This window comes from Convolutriloba macropyga, chromosome 1 (genome assembly GCF_964194025.1).
Source record: "Convolutriloba macropyga chromosome 1, txConMacr16.3, whole genome shotgun sequence".
NCBI lineage: Eukaryota > Metazoa > Xenacoelomorpha > Acoela > Convolutidae > Convolutriloba > Convolutriloba macropyga.
Window position 1 is genome coordinate 62,869,709 of NC_134468.1, and position 17,703 is coordinate 62,887,411.

At 35.4% G+C, this 17,703-nt stretch overlaps 1 protein-coding gene across 1 annotated transcript in view; it reads left to right on the top strand.

The window, feature by feature from the left end:
* Positions 1–2,653: 2,653 nt before the first annotated feature.
* The window catches only part of LOC142350472 (uncharacterized), a 48,910-nt gene continuing 33,860 nt past the window's right edge, over positions 2,654–17,703 (top strand). Inside the window, exon 1 of the mRNA XM_075402325.1 lies at positions 2,654–2,724. Within this exon, the coding sequence (XP_075258440.1) occupies positions 2,688–2,724 (37 nt within the window). The 5' untranslated portion in view covers positions 2,654–2,687. The remainder of the gene's footprint in view (positions 2,725–17,703) is intronic.

The following is a 17,703-nucleotide window of genomic DNA, read 5'->3' on the forward strand; positions in this document are numbered from 1 at the left end:
GTCGCAGAAAAACAGAATTGTCGATAGATTATTGAACTTAAGAAGGTGAGGACATGCTACAAAAAATATCATTTGGTCAATCAAAAGATTTGGTTCACCCGGGTCAAGGGGTAACCGCTAAAAATCGGTAAATGATGTAAGATAAGCGGTGAATTTGAATAAAAATTCTAAGATTTGCGCTAAATGCAAAGCATGAGATGAAAAAAAGACTTGAGAGCGGTGAATAACGTTTTTTCACCCCGTATGCGTTGACAAAATTGTTTTCACCGCTAAAAATCGCAGTTCTTACAAAAATTCACCGCTAATCTAACAAAGTTTCATCATTGGAAAAGTAGTATAAAAAACATGCAAGAATAGCGCTGAATAATCAGCAACCTCGTAATATTAAAAAAGATATAATACCTTTTATAATATTACCAGATTACAAAATGTTGAACATACTGTCAATAGAGGATCACCTTAATGGATAGATAATCAGCTTATGGATAGAAGATAAGCATAAAAACAAAAAACCAAAGATGTTTTAGTTTCAGCCATATCTGAGGACATTTGCTTTCTTACTTTTGTTACTTAGAAGTATTAAAAAACATTGATCTGAACAATAGTTTACTTTTTTCACCTGCCCTTCTGTAGGTAATTTTCAAATTTCGCTAATCTATAGAGGCTTTTGTTAGTTGTTAATAGATATATAAACAACAGACCAGAAATCAGATAGGATTTCAAGCACAAGTTGAAAAAAAGTTGTCATTATTAAACACAAATGATGACAAAAAAATCATTAGCTACAAATTGAAGCGTCCAAAGCAATCTCCAACGCCTCCAAGCAGACTGCCGAAAGAGGCTATTCAAAACATCAATTTGATGAGATCAGAAATCAATTTGATTGTTTACTGACCTCAAGTGGTTTCAAAAAATTTAAAAACAACTAATATTTTTTCAAGCAGTAAAATAAATTTGGATTTGCTCATAAGTCCTCCATTCGACTAAGCTAAAAAAACTGATGCTTTTATAAATAGCTTCAAGATACTTAAAGCCTAAAAAAAAGAAATGAATTTATTAAACAGCTTCACTGAAACAACAATGAGATCACTGGCAATTTGACGAAGAGAGAGAGAGAGAGAGAGAGAGAGAGAGAGAGAGAAAGTACAAAACGAGGACAACAAAAATGGACAAAACTTAAAACATCACAGATACTTTTTATTAACAACTAATGTCAAGTTTGGTAAAATCTCAAGATAAAAAGAGAAGTCTCAGTTTTGAGTCCTTTGTGCCACATATGAGAGCCAACAAGGGTATGAATGAGACTAAACAGAAATTTATTGATAAAATTATATACTAAGAAAACAAAAAACTTTACAAAAAGGAAAAAAAAACTGTTTTTTTTTCTGTAAAAGAAGTGGTGTCCGGGTGGCTAAAAAAATAAAATAATAATATAAATCATTCAAGTGATTCTTCTATTTGTCATCAAAGAGCCGATTGGACATTTATGAAGTAAGAGAGCAATAACAGTCACAAGAAAGGAGACCAAACTAAAAAAAATCACAATTACTTTTGAAAAATACGTAGATCAAAGGTTCTTTATAATGTCAAAATCGGATTGAAACTATTGGGCAACGGCACTCGTTCCTATTTAGAGATTCAATGAGAGCGTTCAGTACCGAGAATAAAAGACAGGATAACAAAAAGGCTGCAAAATTGGATCGTACTTAAACGTTCTCAAAAAGAGTTTTTAAAAATAGAAAAAAAATGGATAATTAGTTAATTGTCCTTAGACAAAAATTGCAACGCTAGAATACATGAAGCACCTTCTATAAGCAGTTGTGAAATTCAAGACAAAACATTGAAAAAAGTTTTGCTCAAAAGCCGAATTTTGTTTGCACATTGTTTTCTCATTCTTTGTAAAAGCAGGCTGAAAAATTCACGGCCTAAAAACTAGTTATTTTTGGTTTTCCCTCTTTTTAAAAAGGACAGCGCACCGAAACAATTCAAAAATCGAACTTTATAACAAAAAACACAAGAAGGCTGATATTAGCTCCAATAGACAAACCTTTGAAACCTTCGAAAAATGCGAAAAAATTTGTTCAAGGTAAATACGAAAAAAATGCGAATAATGCGAAAAATTTTAAGTCGAGAGTTAATTGGATAATGTTGACATATGTCTTAAGTAGCTGAAAAATAGATAACACGCAATTGAAACTGGGGGGGGGGGGGGGTTGGGGAGACTATTAATTTCCCCCTTTGCTCCCCATTACCCCCATTGCACCCCTAATCTTGCATCCCCCCATTTGACATTTCCCCCTACTCTTACATCAGTTTGTGATCAGGGGGGTTAGTTCGACACGGGTAATTATGCTTTCTTAAAACAACTAAAAGCCCTAGTAAACTCTATTAAAACCCTTTGCATGACGACTTTTGATATTCACGATCTTCAGAGAACGATAAAATTTTGTCTATTATTAGCCTATTCATTTAACCTTTATTGCTTAAGACAACCATGGAATCAGATATCCATGCTCAAGGTCGGAACACAAACAAGCTCAACACAGTTATAAACAAATAATGAATAATCTGATTTAAATAACAAATCAACACTTACTTAAAACTCAAGGGTTCTTTGTTAACAATACTGAGGTCACAAAAGTACAAAGTTACACTGTTGCTTCACAGTAAGTGTTGAGCTATCGACGATGATGCCGCAAGTTATTTTCCTCGTTTTCCTTGTAGGTAAGTCATGTTAACGTTCCCAGTGTACCATTATAGGAAATTGAATAGGAAGGTGCCAGGACAGAATACCCCAAGCTAAAATACCAGAATTATACTCAATACTTTACTCAATAGTTGAAATCATCATAACAACTATTTAGCATAATAGTACCTAAGGGAGAAAATTTTTAGCGTAATATAGTATATTTACCAATCTTTAAATGTAAGACATGTAGTTCATTTGGCTATAGCTCACGGGCCAATGAAAGGATTATTTTTGTAAGAAGCAGCCTATCTTTAGCAACTAAAGCAACATAAAGATAGACAATTAAACATACACTGAATTATGATTACTGAATGCTCTGTGGTTAGTAGTATAAAAAAGTGACTAGAACCGCACCAGGGGGGGGGGGGGACGGACACTTTTCGAAGCCTGATTTTCTCGCCCAACAACACCAGGGTGGGACACTTGAAAATTTTGAAAATCTGAATAAAATGTCCACCCTATTTTTTCGCCGAAATGCAATTTTCAAAAAAAAAATTTTTGTCCTTCATATGGGGGTGGACAAACACTTGAAAAATGGGGTGGAAAAAATTTTTGTCCATTTTTTGGTCTAAATCAATGTGAAATGTTATGAAACATGTTTTGTGAGTAAAAAAAAGCTGTCGGAAAAACTTTTTACAAGAAATGAAATTTTGGTCCTATAGAGGGAAAAGAAAATAGGGTCCTAAAAACTTCAACGCAATTTCACTTTTCATCAATATGCGAAAATGTGAAACACGATTGGTGTGATAAACACCAACATTCGTCTCACCGCCACACCTCAAACGCTCCGCTAAACATCAATCATTTACGCTCAACACATAAATAACCAAACACACACACACACACACACACACGCCACGCACCTACACCAACCACACCACCAAACCCCACTCCAGCCTTCACACACACACACATACGAACGATCCTACACCAACGAAACCTAACCACAACCCCCGAACCATAGCATACACACGCAAACAAAATTTCATACACCCTTCCGCTACTACATGCACCAAAACGCACGGGACTGTCACATAGTACAATTGATTATGAAGTTAATCGATAAAAACAACAAAATAGTCAATCTTTATGCAAATTTTGTGCATATGAACTGTCATACTCTACATTATATGAAAGAACATATGCACGAGCAAAAAAAAGAACAAAAAACTTGAAAACTTTCCTGTGGAAAAATTTGCAACCTTTGTTTCTGATAATGAACAAATATATATACACATACATGAACACACAAAAAGTAAGCACAGAACTTCAATCTTGCATCCCATAACGTATCTCGCAAAAAATGAATAAAGTAGAAGCTTGATTGTTAGACAATGAATAATTACAAATTGACATCAGAAGTCAACACTATTGCAAATGTTTGTGTTTGTCTGTTTGCTTAAATATTTGGCGAATATCGTACTAAGTTTTTTTAATCCATCGTATTTGTTTCCTGGGCAACTTGTTATACCCTGTTGTAGTGATTCTGTATTGTGATGAGGTCCGTATTGTCTCAGTGCTGCTAAAAATTCCTAGTCTTGATAGTTTTGAAAATTGATTGGAGGGTTTACTTAGAGGATGATTGGATTGGTTTGGTTTTCGCAAGCCGCAATTCAAGATTTTTGATTTGGTTAATTGACCAACCGTTACCATGTGATGAAAAGTTGTTCAATGCTAGAACCATTTGTTCGGTAATTTCATAAAAAAATTTGTTACGTAATCCAGGAAAATCTACGCGTTGAGATTTTGAATTTGCTAAGATTGTTATATGATCAGCCAAAGTTTTCGGAGATTCTTCGTCCACTGGTTTTGTAAGCTCTATTGTTGCACAGAACTGAGCTTTTTGTGGTTGCAATAGGGTGTTAAATCGAATAGCATTTTTGATTTGGTTTTGCTAACCGCGCATAAAACTCAACAGATCATTATCATTGTTGTCTACCGAAATATTGTATATTTTAAGAACACCGCCGAAAGCTTTCTCAGAAGCAACAATTTCATCTGATTCGTCAACTTTTCAGCCCGCTGTCCATACTGGTAAACCATGAACTTTATTCATGTGCTCAATGTAGGATGAGTCATCCACAAAAAAATTATTGCAAAAAAGACAACAGCGGGGTCTGAATGAGAGATGATTTTCTCTCATATGGTTCTAAAGTTCAATAACACTGCTACCTTCATAGCCACATTCATGGCATACAAAGCTATTGTTTTTGATGTACTGTTTATGAACAGTTTGTTTGTGGCGTCTAAGACTACGCTTGCTAGAAAGCTCCTTGTTGCAAACAGTACACTTATCAGTCTTCATTAATGCTGCCTAATTGACAATGAAATTCGACTGCATAATAAGAGAATCAGCAAGTTTCAAACCGTTTTTGGATTTTATTTTATTAGTAAAACCCAAAATTTTAAGAAACGTTTAATAAATGAGTAAACAAAATTCAATGTAGTCAGTGAAAAGCAATTTGGCAAATGAGAAAAAATGTTTGCGGGGATTTACTGTTGTTCTTTGTTTAATCATCCAATCAGAGAACGTTTTTGTTTTGTTTACAATTGATAAAATTACTCTGAACACATCATCAAAAATTTCTTCCGCAACTCTTATGTCAATATTGCAGCGGCTCTAATGTTTGCAAAGTTGTCTTCTCTGTGTATTAGGCAGGTGTTATAGCAACAAAATTTAACGCTTGTTTAATCAACATACTTTTTCCGTTCTGGTTATCTTTGTTTTTAACAAAAGTAGAACCTTATTACAAAATTATTAGTGGGCAGAAAAATGGATTTTCTATCATCATTCATTTCTATCATGTGTTCACTGTAGACATTTTATATTTGCCAGAAAAATTTATATAGACAAGAATTTGAAAATGTTTGCTATCATCAACATGGAGTTGGCAAAACTCGTGTTCGAAACTGATCAATAAAAAATTGCATAAATATAAAATTTGAAGCGTTACAAATATAAAACTACGAGAAATTACAGACAGTAACAAAGTGTTTTAAAGGCGAGAGAGTTTGATGGCCTTCTTTGATGGAGCGTAACAATGAGTTAGAGGTGGCGTCTCATCTTCAACTGAAAAATTGTTCGAGAGCAAGGGAAGCTGTTTTTCTGGCGTTCTTGTTGAATCGTTATACAATTGAGATGACTGATCAAAGGCCCAAATTTCTGATATCTGCTCCTCTTCTTTGAGCTGTCCGAGCTGGTTTTCCCAAACTTCGATAGAATCATGGTCATAATCTTCGAAAAGTTTTCTGGTTCTCTTCGATAAATTCTTTAGATCCTCTCCCATTTTTGTTTTAATAGGCGTAATGCAACCATAGTAACGCGGAGAATAAGGAAAATCAATAACTGTTGAGTTTTTCTCGGGCGTTTTTTTCAGCTGAAATATATCGTGCTGTTTTTTATAATCGACGATTGGTTTGATATAATTTACAGGGATAACAAAGCTGTTATCACTGCGCCATAAACCCGTGTTTTCATCGAACGTTTCCTTCACCAATGCGACATTCTTCTAATTGTGGCATGTACGAACCGGTGTCCAGTGTTCGAGTTTCAGAATCGTTGGTTTTTTTTAATTTCTAAATATTCAGCGGCCATAATTTTCAAATAAAAAACCTTTTCAGTAGTATGCGGTTTGTAACTGGAAACTAAATATCAGTTTTCGAAATAATATCTTAGCAGTGAAAAAGCAAACTGAACAACTATAACGGTGAAAAATTTTGTCAAATTGGATAGAGTTGAATTTCAGTTACAAAATTGATAAATAGGAACTGAGAAATAACGGAATGATAAGAGTTAAGAATAGAATGATTTGGTTTTTTGTTTGGAATGCAGATTCTTTGCATAATGTATAAATATAGAATTAAGTCATCTCTTATTGTAAGGTTTTCTATAAGCGCGCTGAATTTTTTTTTGATATGTATAAAACAGTTTCCATAAGCCGAACCAGCTTATCCATTGTTGATGAAAAACAACTTGCTGTTGACTTTTTTTGCGTTGGTTGGTAATTATGATAAAGTTTTTTTTAAAATATGTCTTATAATGCTTAACGCGGCGGTGTTGCATCAAAGAATAGAAGGTGCCGAACTGCCTTGAACAATTGTGACATTGAATGCGTTTGGCAGCAGGATAAACTTTCCCTAAATTTTCCTAATTTAGAAGGCTTTTTTCGGAACTTCCATCTTCACGAAAGACAAAACTAAACTGTTAAAACGAGTAAATTTTGAACCAGTTACGGCTTCCCCTGTTTTGTTTACAATTTAAAGAAAAGCTGAAGCTGCTCAACTTTTGTTTGTTCAATGTACCACTGTCCATACATGTAGGCGTCAAGCTGCGCAATTTGTTTACAACCAAGTAAACTCTGCTTAAGCAAGCCAGAATTAAACTGTTATGGTGAGCATGTATTTAACCAGTACAGCTTCTCTTGTTTTATGTAAACATAAAAAGAACGCTGACACCGCTTAACTTTTGTTTGACCAAGTTTACCACTGTCCAGACATGTAGGCGTTTGGCTGCGAAATTTGTTTACATGCAATTAATTTCGGTCCAAGAAAGGCAGAAATAAACAGTTATGGTGAGCAAGTATTTAACCAGTTACAGCTTCTCTTGTTTTATGTAAACATCAAAAGAACGCTAACACCGCTTAACTTTTGTTTGACGGAGTTTAGCGCTATCCAGACATGTAGGCGTCAGGCTGCGAAATTTGTTTACATGCAATGAAACTCGGTCCAAGAAAGGCAGAAATAAACTGTTATGGCGAGCAAGTATTTAACCAGTTACAGCTTCTCTTGTTTTATGTAAACATCAAAAGAACGCTAACACCGCTTAACTTTTGTTTGACCAAGTTTAGCGCTGTCCAGATATGTAGGCGTCAGGCTGCGAAATTTGTTTACATGCAATTAAACTCGGTCCAAGAAAGGCCGATTTAAACTGTTATGGTGAGCAAGTATTTAACCAGTTACAGCTTCTCTTGTTTTATGTAAACATCAAAAGAACGCTGGCACCGCTTTACCTTTGTTTGTTGAGGTGTAGCATTGTCCAGACATGCAGGCGTCAGGCTGAGAAATTTGTTTACATGCAATAAAACTCGGTCCAAGAAGGGCAGATTTAAACTGTTATGGTGAGCAAGTATTTAACCAGTTACAGCTTCTCTTGTTTTATGTAAACATCAAAAGAAGGCTGGCGCCGCTTTATTTTTGTTTGTTAAGGTGTAGCAATGTCCAGACATGTAGGCGTCAGATGGGGTAATTTGTTTACAAGCAATTTTCTTTTCTGTAGTCATGTCATTCTGTGCAAATGTTTCAGATCAATTAGTTCGTTATCATGGGAGCTGTTTTATCTAAAGACGCTGAATATAGCGACTTCCATTTAGAATTTTTGGTGAGCGAAAAACGACTTGTGAGGGTTGCCGTGAAAACCTACAATTCTACCGGCACTTAACTATCACTGAAAATATTCAAACGTGAGAGCGAGCTAGTTGAGTGGGAGTTCAATAAAAAAAATTACTCTGTCGGCGCGGGAGTTAATCTGATATGTTGTAGTATTGAAAAGATCAATCAATTGGTTGATACACCTGTGTGATTGATTGACTCTCTTCTAAGACCTGACTCAACTGAGGACTCAAAGCATTCGGGCAAAAGACTGGGAAAATCGTTGACACCATGTGCTAAAAAAATCAAAAACTACAATCACAGTCAACGAAGATTGCAACTAAAATGATGCTTCATTTTTGCTTATTCTCATTTTTGATTCATTAGTTAGTTAGTTCACTGGCTATAATAGCAATTATAATGGTTGAAGCTATGTATGAGAATAGTCCTGAATAATTTAAAAAGTTTCAAAACGATTCAAATATACAATTCGTGAGAACGAACCGAAACTGGAAAATTCTACTGAAGAGAATTATGCCTACGGTTATCATTCATCTTCGGCATCTGTGGAAAGATGCACTTCTGGTTCTAATCATTATCACGTTATATACAAAATTGGCGAGCAAGGTCATAGTTTGTTCGATTCTTTGTATGTTCCGGCGGCAATACATTGTCTGGTGACTTGTTTCAAGATACCTTTTTTCCTTCAAAATTTAATTTAAAGAGGTACCATTATTTCTCGACTACATGTTGCTGTGGAGTATCTGTCGAAGTCAAATCATCCTTTAATCAACAAAACAAGGGAAGAACTTCCTACATAATGCAGCGAGAGCATGATCGCAACAACAGCAATTGCTAAATCTACATCAAGCACACATTCTACAGTTCCTGATGTTACTATGGGACGGTTTTGTCAGTTAATGCTTGGCGAACATTCCGCTTCTATCTACCAATCTATAGGTATTTTACTGAGCGGGCAAGGGAGCTTCGTCCGGGATACTTCACATTATTTGCTAAAATTTCGGTTTTGTAAAAACTCAAATGTGTAAAATGTGATGGTTCTGAAAACTTAATAAACTTTCATTCCATATATTTTGAAAAATCTAGTATTTGCAGCTCATTTACATCGGGTACAAAAAACACTTTTCACTATAGAAACAATAACCAATATATATGCAACATAAACGGCAAAGTTCTGATTCTGAAGACTGCAATGGAGATTGAGTGTCTCGTCTGTGTTCCTTAATGTCTATCATCATTTCCATGTTTCTGCACATTTGTAGCCGGGAGAAAATATGCTTGTATATAGTTATTGGTAATGCCAAGGAATCTGCGAAAAACAATTTGGGATATGCATATCATTTAGAAAGCACTACACAGTGGGTTCCAATAAAGTTGGAGCGTGATGTGTTAACAATTATAAATAAATTAAAGGGCAAATTCAGGGGGTAATTATCGGCGGCGTAAACATCGTGAAACCTAAATTTCAAGTGCTTGCACTTTTTGATTCGAAGTGAAATTTTATCTTCGTCCAATACTAACCGTTAATTGGGAGAGCGTTCTTAGATGTGCTTTTTGCTGAGTCAATGTAGATAGTAGATGCTTTTTCTCCAAGAAAAAAAAATTCAACGCTGCATCAAACTTGAGTTCGAGAGACAATGATGAGTTTTTGAGCTCTGGATGAATAAAGTCATGAGTTGCCTCTTGAGTGCTGGTCAGATCAAATACCATTATATAATGGTTTGCGAACTCACTCAGAGGTATTCCTTGGCCATTTTCTATATAAGCTAATGCACTCATTGAATTGTAGTGCAACCTCTTGTTATCATTTGTTGACATTGGAGTTCTAGCCGTCGCAAAATCATTTCGATAAATTGTTATCTCTCCAACTTTTTGATAATGGAAAGGATCAGCGGTGTTGGTACCGATGAATGCTGTACCAACGCATAATGCATCAATGACTCTTCTGATTGGCTCTTTAGTGAAAATATCCTAATGTTTCCAGCTTTGTTGGCCTGTTGTAGCCAAGAAAGTTTTGGTAATTACTTCATTGTATCGGTAAATTGCCGGAGTTTTCAAAAATGTCTTCTCAATTGCACCTACAACATTATCTGACACCTTCATCTTCCTGATAAATAAATTAGCCTCATCTATTTTAACGTTGTAGTGTTTTGCTGGGACCTCACTGATGGCGGCCAGGTCATCTTGAGATCTTCTCATTGAAATGCGTAACGTAACTCCACTAACCAAATGTTTCTCACATGAAAAGAAATCAGCCGCCAACTTTCCATATAACGTTATGCGTGCGGATTGTCGCACTGTTCTTTCTCTTATATCTGATGTTGCTGCTGGAATAGTGCGGGGATTTTATTCATACTCATAGCCCTGACATTTTAGCCAGGTTTTCTTTGCGTCTGCACCGTGAGAGAATTCAGTTTCTATGAAATTTTTGTGTGCATAGTGTCCATTAGCTTTTGAAATTTTGATACCATTTGCAGAAACAGTACAGGCGTCAGAAAGCGAATCAAGCATATTATTTGCAAAGTATGGAAGATCACTTGCATTTGTGTCACCATGTGTGTAGCGCAAATCCGTTCCATCTGTTTGAAGTACTCGAAACTTGTTCTCCAGGTAAATTTTTTGCAAGTCAATAAAATTGTTGCGATCACCAACAACTTCAAATTTCAATGAGGATCCTGAAGGCGAATAAAGCGGTCCTGTTTTCTGCTCGAATGATTGATCAAATGTTACCAGTAAAGGAGGTTTTTTAAATAAGTCTAAAGAACTGTGAGTGGCTTCCGATGGCATTAGAATATTAGTTCGCATTTTTCACTCGCAAGAAAAAATTCAGACGACCTCTTTTTGGACGGGGTTTTCGAGAAATGATTCTTGTGGTTGAGATTTCTCGTTTTTAGTTTTGTCTCGTTTATTGTCGTCTTTTTCGTCTAATTTTTTTACGACCTGATGCAATACGTGATTGAAGAGATCCACCTGTTTGTTTGCGAACTGTTTTGGCTACTGTATTTTTCAGTGCTTGTTTTGCTGACTTTCTTTTGGTTGCAAGTTCTACTAACTCTGGTGCTCCCTGAACCAATAAATTACGACCAATCTTTTCTGCTGCGGGCCAAAGAAATTTGCGTGCTAATGGCAGAGCAACTCTTCAATACCTGCAGCAAGGGCTCCAAAACCGCTGCCTCTTTGTCTGTAGTGTCCGGAAAAATGCAATATTGATTGAGATGCTTGAATGCTATAGTATGCCTCCATATCAAATAGTTTTTCGAAAATTTAAACTGACTATAATTTTTCGGGTTCCAGTAAAAGGAATTAGTTTTCCAGTTTCGTTTCTCAACTCTACCTAGATGTTGTGAATGTTGTTTGATAATATTGGCTTGTAATCCAAATTTGTGTAGGACTTGTGGTGTATGCGTGTCACTGTGTTTATGCTACCGTTCCTCAAACGTCTTTCAGACTCAATGATTTTTATTACCTGAGCTGTCACGTCACCAATGTTCTGATGTTATATCAATGTGTAAAAAAATTAACTGTGATCCGCAAGTAATATCAATTGGAAAATCTCCAACATGTCTGTTCAAAGAGTTGCCTGCATTTTCTGACTTGTAACCAATATGAATTAAACCATGATTCGAAATATCTCTTATTCCTTTAAAACCAAGAATACTGGGTACTTCTTCATCTTCAAATAAAAAACCTTCGTTAAGTTCAAATTTCAAAACTAAATTTTGCGTTACAGTGTCAACATCATAGTGAAACTGTTTCAATTGAGCGATTCGAAAACTTTCTTACAGAAACTCTTCTGAACGGTTTTATATACCTTTGCAAATTCTTCGAAGTTGTCCAGTGCGATTATGTGAATCATCAAGTTCAGCGCCAGAACTGACATACGCAACTATTTCGGCTGAGTTTACATTGCCGATGTTTGATGGAAATGATACTGAAGCAAGGGCAACTTGCCAATCTCCATCTAACTGTAATGGTTGGGCGAGTAGATTTCAGAACCTTGCAATAGTATTATTGGTAAAATTTCCCATTGATGCATTCGATATCAAATCAATAGTAAATTCTTCATGAAAACTCATGTTTAGTCTTAGACAGGAAGGACGTTCACTTGGACTAATTCTGGTTCATAAAATTTACATTCAATTATAACGTTTTTTGCTGCTATAAGGTTGTATGTTGGCGGACTGAGGGTGGCAACCTTGAATACTGTGAAGACTTAGTCTGTGTAACTTTGTTTACAACCTCTCCTAAATATTCCGTCTGGCTATGCATTCCGAACCAGGTCTCCTTCTTCGTATTTTGGCTTGTACTTTTTTGTTCTAATAGCTAGGGATATTAGAGACGGGTCATGTTTTTTGAAAGTTTTTTTAGGTGCAATTTTGGTAACACGATTAACACGACTGTTTATAGTATTTACAAACTGTGAAATTCCTTTATATAAGTCCAAGTCCACTTTTCCTGGAAGTATTTGTGAACGGTGTTTTTGAGCGACCGAATATTTCTCTCAGCAAATGCCGACTTGGTTTCGTTTTCGGTTTCATGTAAATGAATCTCCTTCGCATCTTTTGCACATAAAGCCTTCTTTGGTTGCACCCTAATGTATCGCGATAAAATATCAACAGCCACCAGTAAATATTTGACTCCATTGTTGAGTTAGGCACCTTTATCCATATACGCCACATCGACAGACCAGATTTTGTTTATTCTGTGTGCAACAGCTTTCAGTCTCGGAAAATTTTTTCTGAATTGATTGTATTTTGTTTTTGGGGCTTTTGACTGAAGGTATTGAACAACTTTGGATCTTGGTAAACCGCTGGCTTTCTTCAAATTAGCAATGCTACCAAAAGCTAGACTACCTTTTGTGTATAATTTCTTCAATTGTTTAACGTGAGAGGAAGTAACTTGCCTACGAGCTAGACGGTTTGATTTTGTCTTTCGCATTTTCAAAGCTTCCTTCATCGTCGCCAGAAGTTTTTGATTCTTCTGTTCTCGAGACTCCTGATTCTTCGTTTTCTGGTTCATCCTCAAACAACTGTAACTTTTCGTTTAGTGATAAGGCAAGAATTTTTTTTGCGTATGTATTAAAGGTTAATTGTGAACTGATATCTAGTAAAATCAGGACTTTGTAATGTTCATGCGAAAGCTTAGAGGTTGTTTGTTGTAGATCGTAAAGAAAATCTATGACATGAAATCCCGTGCCTGACTTATTAACCATTAGTCTTGATGTCTGATCCAGCGATAGAGATTCTGACTCTTCTGTTTTTTCCGATATTATGCTCGCTTTTTTCATATTTTCTTTTGTCAAGGTGTTTGATATACCTCAAAACTCGCTCCTTGATTTCAAATGAAACTTTTGTATCAATTTTGTCATCTCTAGTCTCATTCAACTCATCTTTGACATTCTCCAAAATATTATCTGTCTGTTTTTGTGTGTCTTGTTGCGTGGTGGAAGGTGCTGGTGGAGACTTGCTTCTTTGCAACAGTGATATTTGTTTTGCTTTCTCTCGGACATCTTTATTGTTGAGAAATTGAGCAGTTTGAAGTTGTTCATTCGCATACATTTGGCGAGGAATTAGCACAAACTCTTCAGTGTGCATTTTGCTCCCGAAAAGCAATACAAGGTAACGCAATGAGTTTAATTAGACGGATTCCAGAATCTGATCGAAAAAATTTGATTCTCTCGCTTTTTTCTAGTCGCCTGTCCACAAAATCGAAGTTTTTTAATTCAACTTTATTGATTGGTACAACTCCAGAGAGTACGTTCATCACACAGTCACTGAAAAACCAAATGAAATCGCCCTGATGTAAGATTTCTATTTGAGCTGAGTTCTCATTCCTCTTATTTGCTCATTGCTTGAGCATAAGCAAATGTTTCTTTTTCATTTGTAATTGTTGTAATAACTGCTTCAGGGGACGAAATGTAAAAAATAGAAGGATCCGGTCCAATTAGTTGTGATGAAAAACGTAAACCCTGGCTGGTTTTTGGGTCGAGATCAATCATCAAATGCTCCGCAGTTGCTAGTTTGTATGCTTCTTTTATCAGTTGGAGACAATTCAACTGTTTTCCAGAATATTCAATTTGTTGAATGTCACGAAGCGACTTGAATAATATTATGTGTATTGTATTCAGATCAATGGTTCTGGACCATTTGCTTTGATGAAACAAATAATTCTTGACGTATATAACATGTAGTTTGCGATGACGTCCTGAGGTTGCTATTTTTACAAATTCTTTGTCGTTGAAAATTTCTTCACATGAATCCTCATAGATAAGCAGACAGTGCGATAAGTTTATTGTTATATCTAAGCCTGAGTATTTTAGAAACCCAATCACTGGTATAACTCGTTGCATATCTTTGAAAAGTGGCTAGAACTCTTTCTAAGGGTAGTAAATTTTCTCAAAACGTGGATAAAAGGTCGAACCTTTTAGCATTCAAAACAATAAATCTGTTTTACCACAACCACTTGGTCCTACAATTGACATGAATACCCTGTCATGTGTAAGAATAACTTTGTTCAAAGTTTGGGATTAGGTAAAATGTAACCAACTAATCTTGATAAGAGAGCAATCAAAATTGATTTCTCTTCACAGCTTTCTGATAATAGAAAGAGCATAGAGAAGCAACGAATGATCATTAAGACAATGATCAATACTCACTTGAACAAAAAATATTACTTCGGACCTTGGCACTGTTGAATTTGAACAACAACGCCATGGCGGCCTCTCCTGGTTGTTTACATCAAAGTCTAAATTACTGATACCAGCGTCAGCCTCGTCTCTTTGATTCATTGGAGAAAAATAATTATTTGAAAAGTGGATTGAAACAAGATTGTTAAATTTTTGAGTTACTCACTGGGCAACTGTTTCATGTACCAGAAGTCAAACAAATTGAAACCTTTAAAAGACTTTTTATCTCTAGTTTATAACAAACGGTTGATGAGTCGTTTTCCTCGAACGATGGTTGATTGAAGACTTTTTCAATTTCGAGGTGCTAAAAGACATATAACCGCAACTCATTCGGCATCTCATTAAGTGATAGCTCACGTTCTGGTGGTCTTTTTGTCAATCTAAATTGAAGAACTTTTTGTGCCCATAGCTTCCTACTTGGGATCCGCTGCTCTTTTGGGGACTGCATAGGCTTCTGGTTTGTTTTGTTCATAGCCATAATTGAACTGATACCGATGTTCTTGAGCTCTCTGTTTATTTTTTACATACAGTTGGAAGTGATAGGAAGTATCTATCACGGTCAAGAAAGCCCTAAAGCTGTCAAGCTCGTCGGGAGAAAGAGTAATGGTTGCAAAATAACGTTTTGCTGCTGCGCTATAAAGCGAGTTGTAACGAGGTTGTTGTGCTGTCTTTAGCTTATTGTTGAGATAGTTCGCTCGGTTCTGTTGATCACTTGAAAAAGTATGCTGTAATGGTGGAGAGGGATCCTGAACTCTGTTGAATATTACAATACGCTGATCGTCAAGTGGAGTCAAGCAAGTGAATATATTCAAGTTGTCTAACAGATAGGTTGTTAAAGTTGCCGTGTCTTCTCTGTGCATCACTTTGTGTCCACTGTGAAAAAATTCTTGCTTTACGTTCCGTTCAGTGATTTGTTAATTGATCGTTTGTTGAACAAAAGTTTGAATGAAGATAACAGGAGGGTACTTGTTCTTATGATATTTTCTCAATTGGGGACAATTTAGATCCTCCAGATTATAAACAGTTTTTGTAAAAACTTACTGAGGAGCTCACTACTTTCAATGCCTTTGCAAAAAAAATTTTCCAGGTGAATCGGAAACTGGAACTCAGACGGATTGCTTTCAAATCACAGTAAGGTATATCACCTTCGTCTCAATCAAGACCATGTAGGTTGTTGGTCAGCCAAATATAAGTTTGTCTATCGTCTGCAGGTAAATCAGTGAATTTAAGTGGTGTTTTGAAAAATATTGTATCGTTGTAACTCGAACACAAAATGAGTTCTTTTATAATGAATCCAAGTGACTTGAGTTTGAAACCTTCGAAAACTTGTTTTCCTGTACAACTCTGGGTTTTTTATCAATGTGTATGTATGTATGGATGTATGTATGTATGTATGTATGTATGTATGTATGTATGTATGTATGTATGTATGTATGTATGTATGTATGTATGTATGTATGTATGTATGTATGTATGTATGTATGTATGTATGTATGTATGTATGTATGTATGTATGTATGTATGTATGTATGTATGTATGTATGTATGTATGTAAGTATGTATGTATGTATGTATGTATGTATGTATGTATGTATGTATGTATGTATGTATGAATGGATGTATGTATGTATGTATGTATGTATGTATGTATGTATGTATGTATGTATGTATGTATGCATGTATGTATGTATGTATGTATGTATGTATGTATGTATGTATGTATGTATGTATGTATGTATGTATGTATGTATGTATGTATGTATGTATGTATGTATGTATGTATGTATGTATGTATGTATGTATGTATGTATGTATGTATGTATGTATGTATGTATGTATGTATGTATGTATGTATGCATGTATGTATGTATGTATGTATGTATGTATGTACATAAGTATGCGTGTTTGTAAACGCAATTATGTGGGTTTGTATGATGTAAGCATATTCCTATTTATGAGTGCACATATATACATATATATATATATATATATATATATATATATATATATATATATATATTTATATAAATATATATATATATATATATATATATATAGTTATATATATAAATATATATTTATATATATATATAAATGGATGTATGTAGATACTTATTTGTATATATATTATCGATCTTTCATTGTTTTTACGTGGTCATAATTGTAAGCTTGAATTAAAGCAGGATGGCGCAGGGGAAGCGCGCTGGGCCCATAACCCAGAGGTCGGTAGATCAAAACTATCTCCTGCTCAATCTTTTTACATACATTTAGAATTTTAGATGCATGTATGTACTGCAGTTGAAATGTTTTTTTTAAGAAAAATTGCTGGGACTTTATAAACCATTAGAGCTCTCCGATAGTTCTGGGTTTGTGTTTGGGTGTGGTTGGTGTAGGTGCGTGGCGTGTGTGTGTGTGTGTGTTTGGTTGTTTGTGTGGTGAGCGTAAATGGTTGATGTTTAGCGGAGCGTTTGGGGTGTGGAGGTGAGACGAATGTTGGTGTTTATCACACCAAACGTGTTTCACAATTCTCCTATTGATTAAAAGAGAAATAGCATTGAAATTTTTTGGACCCCATGTTCATGAAAATTTTACAAGTTCTTTTCCCTCTATAGGACCAAAATTTCAATTTTTGAAAAAGTTTTTCCGACAGCTTTTTTACTCACAAAAATTTTACAAGTGTTTTTCCACCCCCATATGAGGGACAAAAATTTGCATTTTGGCGAAAAAAAATAGGGGGGACTTTTTATTCAGATTTTCAAAATTATCAGGTGTCCCACCCCGGTGTTGTTGGGCCGATAAAATCAGGCTTCCAAAAGTGTCCCCCCCCCCCCCGGTGCGGTTCTAGTCACTTTTTTATACTACTGTGGTTGTAGAATTGAAT